The sequence below is a fragment of the Lotus japonicus genome, chromosome 3, assembly GCF_012489685.1.
Source record: "Lotus japonicus ecotype B-129 chromosome 3, LjGifu_v1.2".
Taxonomy (NCBI): Eukaryota; Viridiplantae; Streptophyta; class Magnoliopsida; order Fabales; family Fabaceae; genus Lotus; species Lotus japonicus.
Genome location: NC_080043.1, coordinates 78,443,702 through 78,449,603, shown reverse-complemented (window position 1 = coordinate 78,449,603; position 5,902 = coordinate 78,443,702). Strand labels below are relative to the sequence as shown.

Below are 5,902 nucleotides of genomic sequence, written 5' to 3'. Positions count from 1 at the left end.
TTGAGTTGAGGTCAGAGCCTGTAAATAGCACACTCAGAAAAACACGTTAGAGTACCACAATTGTTCATATCAAAAGGTTAACTTGTAATCATCAAAACATAGAGTTGTACTACTAGGTCAAAACTTGATCTTACACTTCTTTGACTTAACTCTGTTTTATATTTTTTTTTCCAACTCGCACAAGCAAAAAACGACGCCGTTTCCTTTCACACTGTTCATCACCGTCTCTGAGTCTCTCATCAACCCTAGGTCTCTAATCGCGTGTTCTCTCCCTCACCTACTGATTTTGAGTTTTCGACGGTACCCATCACATCCCGCCAGACTCTTCGCTAGATACAGTTCATCCGCGTACGACCAACTGTTCACTGATATGCTAGGTTTCCTCTTTCCCGTGGTTTTCTTCTCACAAACGGCGTTGTACAACTTTCAATCAAGAAAGGGTTATTAGGTAAGGATGCAGAAGAATAAGCGAAAATCGTGGAAGGAGAAGGAGGAAGCGTGCTCTGTGCGGTTGAGTATGAAAAGGAGAAGCGAAGATCGTGGAACAACAGGTTCGTCTCCTCTATTCATTTCCTCACATCTGGATTAAAATACCATAGTTAATTGATCGTACGAATAGTTACCTAAACCATATGCAAATGATGTGCTACTGGTAATAGGGTAATGGGTTTCTCCTTTTTGTACTCAAGGTCCTCTATAAATACTGGCATCGTTTACCCCTTTATCTCCGCAGCTTATGATGTCCTGTGAATCCCCTCTAAAATTTACTGATTGAAACAACTGGAAAAATGGATGTGTAGCTATTTTATTTATCTCTTCTATAGTGTCTTCATTGAGTTTTGTTTTGCATTTTCTTTAATGCTTCAACTGCAAATTTCATTTATGGTCAAGATTACAAGTTAGAGTCATGTGATATTGTGATCTTTAATTAACTTATAATATTTTCTGCCTTTTCCATTTTTTTGTAGGGTACTCTTGCATATGAGGCAGAAATTGGTTTTGAAAGGCTTGCAGAAACGTCTGGTCATGTGTGTGGTTAGTGCATACTTCATTTCTTATTTAAAAACTTCTTTTAATGCCTTTGGTATATTCATTCATTCATTAGCTTTTTCTAGATATGTATTATGTAACTCCTTCAAAATATGGTGTATCTATGTGCATTGGTTGATTACTTTCATTAAGTATTGTTAATTTGTTGACTATTTTTTCTTTCTTAGTTTCTCTGTTGTTTTTTGTAATCTTGGTGTGTTGTTAATCTGAGGTATTGACATTTTTGACTGGTGAGGTTTAAATTTTATCCCTTTTCAAGCTCAGTCACCAACTCTCTTCCTCTTGGTGGTTAGCTTTTTTTCCCTTCCTTCCTTTCTTCTAATTAACTGCTTTGCTTTCTGATTCTCCTTCCTTCCTTTCCCCAGGTTGTTACTGATTTTCCCCAGCTCAGTCACCAACGCCATTATTGTTACTGATTTTCTTTGATTTCTTTTACTTTTTATTCATCTTTATCTGTGTCCCTTTGATCTAGACAGAATCTAATGAAATAATTAAATACATATGTTGCTTTGGTTTTGTTTCCTAAAGAATTATCTTATAATTATGTGTGGTGTTCCAAATCTTTAGACTTGATGAATTGTTCTTATCTAATAACATTTCATATGATTTTACTGATCTGTTTGATTTCTCCTATTCTCTTATTTCTCATGTATCTGCACACATGAAGCTAATAATTATCTTCATATAGGCAAACCTGAAACAAGAACTGAAGATGCCAAGGTTGCTAACACAGCAAACCTGCTGCTGCTGCTGGAAAAGAGGGAAAAGCTTTGAGCTTTTCTAGGTTGGATGTGTTTGCTGCTGAACCATTTGAGAACTTACCACTCCCCTTGCTACAAAGAGAACAAGAAGGAAAGACCCTCTAAACAGCTTCAATAAGTAGTTATGTGGATGGAATATCAATGACCACCATTATTGGGCTGTAAGCTCATCTAACCATTGTTACTCTCTCTTCAGTAATAGTACATTCTATGTTTTTTTTTTGCTTCCCACTGTATTTTGTTCATTGTTGTTGGTAATAGTTTTATTTTATGGAACTGCCATAACCTACTTTGGAATTATCAGAAAAATGAGCAAGGAAGAATATACTTTGAATGCATCTGAAATTAGAAAGGCTGTCTATTATATTATTAACTTAATACTTTGAATGGAGCTTGCCCATAGTTCTTCTGAGAAAAAAAAAAGATGGTTGTTTTGTTACTTTTATTATAAATGCATAATCAGTGGGAATGATTCTTAGAAGATCATCCATGCTGGAAAGTTTTAAATCACATTTAGACACTGCTATAATCTCTCTTTCTTGCTTTACTATCTCAATAATGGAAGCTTTTTTTTTAAAAATAAAATTAGTGCATTGGTTCAACTATTTTTAAGTACTATATTGTTAGATAACGTCTTTGCTATACTCAATCTGCTTCTACTGTCATGGGTTTTACAATTTCTTCATTTTATGTTTCTATTTAGATTGTGTATTGGCTTAGCTTATAGAAGCATAAGCATTTGGAAGAGAAGCATAAGTATTGGGTATTATGGATTATGATGTTCAAAGTTTGGTTTCCATCCAAATATGCAAGAACAATAACTCTATATTATTAACTTAAGTATTGGGTATTATGGATTATGATTTTTGGTAGATATTATTGGATTGATTACAGAGTACAAGATATTTGGTGGTTGTTAAGGGATTGAAGCCTTATGACATGAAGTTATATTTTCAATTAGGCTCCTGAAAACTTTGATTTCTAATCTAACAAGTTTTCTGGCTCTTCACAGGTGGGGAGATCTTTTTTTATGTTTTAATGGCGGTTGAGGCATAGAGGCATAGTCAGTGTCTATAACCAAGTCGCGTGTGGCTTGCCTGACTAGGTTATGAGGGAATGTGCATGTCAGGTGAAACTTGTGGAATAGGATTGAGCTTTCTATGTGAGGAGTGGTAAGTCATTATGAGAGCTTTAGATCTTATATATTTTTCAGTGTCTACATAATTGTACTTCACTGATATTTGTTTTCTTATGTCTGCAAAGCTAAAGGGGTTTGTCCCACAAGCTTGGCTGTGCTACGAGATGCAGTTCCAAAAATCTTCTTCAGGTGTGTTTCTCCCTTCATTTTAGCTTCCTTCATTTGATTCTGCATTTTTCCTTTCTTTATCCATTCATGAATTTCTAACTATTTTTCTTTCTTTCTTCTTCAATGATTTTTGCTTCTCTCATATTCCCAGCTGAAGGTCATTGAGGTGCGTTTTCCCTTTCTATATTTGTTTCTCCCCTTCTCCATCTTTTCGTGCATTTCTCCCTTTCTCCATCTATTCTAAAATGTTACTTTTGTTATTTTTATGAGATAAAGGATTGTCTAGACTTGATTACATGTTGTGAAAATTATGATGAAGTCTTTTTTTTAATCTTAATGAAAGAATGAAAATTATGAGAAGGGGACACAGGGGTCAAAGTTTAATTTTGATAAACACCCTCAACCACTAACACTTCTTTTTTCTTTCCATTGGCTGGATTTTTTTATTTGTTTTCATTTCAAATTCATTGAGGCTATGAAATCAGTTATTTGATAGCTTTGGTGACATGTATGACTTATATGAAGGGGGAATTAAGCTGCCTACATATATACTGAATAAAATTAATCCTTTACCAGTGTTAAAGGAAGTCTTCAGAACTGATGGTGAACAATTCCTCAAGTTTCCACCTGCTAAAGTGATTCAAGGTTCTCTACCTTTGTCAAAACAGCCACTTCCTCAAAACTGACACTTACAAGCAAAAATGTAATAACTTTTTTACATTTAGCAGCTTGAAAGAATGGATATTTTGACAATGGTTATTTCTTTTTATATGTTGAACAGTGACTAAGTCAGATTGGAATACTGATGAAGAATTTGCAAGAGAGATCATTGCTGGTGTAAATCCTGGTTTAGATCACATCCTTCAAGTAAGCTCAACATTTCATTGTATACTACATTAGTTTCAATTTGGTATCAGCAACATTGATCCACTTAATGTCCTAATGGTGAACAATTGGTTAAATTCCTCATAATTTTTTAAAATTAATTCCAGGAGTTTCCTCCAAAAAGTAAGCTAGACAGTGAAGTCTATGGGGATCGTACAAGAACAATAACCAAAGAACAAATAGAGCTTAACTTAGATGGGCTCACTGCAGATCAGGTAAAGATAAATTTTTGTTTCCCATGATAAAAAATTACGTTTTTTATGGTAAACTATGTTATTGTTTTGTTGCCATAGTCGCTCAAGTAATGTCGATATTATTCTAACCAAGTTAAATTTTGTTGGACAGACTATTCAGAACAAGAAATTGTTCCTGCTAGATCACCATTTCAGCTGTTCGGAAGATAGGACCTTTACTAAAGGTGAGGTGGTTCTGTTGCTTCATTTGTTCTAGGATGTTTTTCATGTGACTGGTTTCACTTTAAATCAAAGAAAGGAAATACATTTGAAGTGAATTTTTCCCCTGCAAAATGCTCATTCTCCCCCTCCCCCTCCCCTTCCCCCGCAAAATGCTTATTCTTTTCATGACACAAACCAAGAAAGCTGCTAATTCATTCCTTTTTGTCTCTTTTATATTATTATTGTTTTGTGTTTGGATTGAACTTTGGACCATAGAATAGTCCTTTGGCTTTTGTGTGATAGATATTAGTGCTCTATATACGATATATGCAGAAATATACATTTTTTTATCACTTATGCTTGGGACGGAACCCACATTTATATAGTGAAATTATGGTACTTTGATCGGGTAATGATGATCCACTTTGTATGTGAGATATTTTAAAGCAGTATATGAAAACATTTTTTGTTGGTTAGCATGTTCAATTGAGTTTTTTTCACAGTTTGGTTTAGCTACCATAGTGAGATGAATGTAGGTTTGGAGTTAAGAATGACAAGTGCAGTACTTGCTACAAAATTAAAAAAAAAAAAGTGAGAATGTGGGCAAAGCTGCACATATTTGCCTCTGTGCACATTTACCTCAATACAAGTTAGTCTTTTATCTTTACTTTGCTTTACTGCAGGTCCTCTCTTAGAATCTTGAACCTTTGTATTGAGTCAGTCTTGAAGAACTATAGAAGTAGCTTATAAAGTGGTGGTTCTCTCCTAAAGTTGGTTTGCTATGGACTTTGGAACCTTTCTATTGAAGTGAGTCTTGAAGATCTATTGATCCAGCTAACATATTGGTGTATTCATTCATTCTTTAACTATTTAGTCATTTCCTAATTGCTAAATTTCATGTTTAACATATTGTGATACAGTTTTAAAATGAAATATAAGGCGATTTTTTATTGCTTTACTGTGTCTCCTGAAGTTGATTGCTTTAGTAATCAACTTTGCTTATTTTATAAGTATTCAGGCGCAAGTACTTTTAAAGTTGGTCTCTTTATTCTCAAGAACTATTGATAATACAATTTGGTTTTAGAGTAGTGTAATCTAATTTATTTGTCATCTGCTACCTTGTGTTCATTTAAATTTTTACCATGTGGTGTTCATTTGGTTATTCCATTCACTTAAATGGTTTACACACGTTTCAGTCCGTATTGTTAGTGTTGTATTAGTTTTGGCAGGATATTGGAAACAGTTGGTCTGATTATTGAGCTGTGGGTTTGCTTAATATACCAAATTGTGTTTTGGTTTTTTCTAGCTGGATAATCAATTTAATTTCTAATTGTGTATTGAAAATGTGTTATTAGAATCAAACATTTTACCTTAACTGTATTTTTTTCATAATCCCATAAAAAAGTATAAAAAATGGTAAATGTATTTGCAATAGAAAAGAAAAATGTTTTTTTTAATTTAAGCTATAATATATTTATAGTTCTTTCAAATGCATCTGCAAAATA

The 5,902-nt window shown here is 33.7% G+C and overlaps 1 protein-coding gene and 1 long non-coding RNA gene across 2 annotated transcripts; both read left to right on the top strand.

The window, feature by feature from the left end:
- The first annotated feature begins 524 nt into the window (after positions 1 to 524).
- LOC130743108 (uncharacterized) lies at positions 525 to 1,901 on the top strand. Its single transcript, XR_009021348.1, has 3 exons — positions 525 to 551; positions 969 to 1,035; positions 1,739 to 1,901. It is a non-coding gene; the product is annotated as an uncharacterized LOC130743108 (long non-coding RNA).
- Positions 1,902 to 3,505: 1,604 nt separating this feature from the next.
- LOC130744773 (seed linoleate 9S-lipoxygenase-3-like) lies at positions 3,506 to 4,307 on the top strand. The gene is made up of 4 exons (XM_057596931.1): positions 3,506 to 3,762; positions 3,911 to 3,984; positions 4,110 to 4,217; positions 4,296 to 4,307. The coding sequence occupies exons 1-4, from the start codon at positions 3,624 to 3,626 to the stop codon at positions 4,305 to 4,307; spliced, it is 333 nt and encodes a 110-aa protein (XP_057452914.1). The 5' UTR covers positions 3,506 to 3,623.
- The last annotated feature ends 1,595 nt before the right edge of the window (positions 4,308 to 5,902 follow it).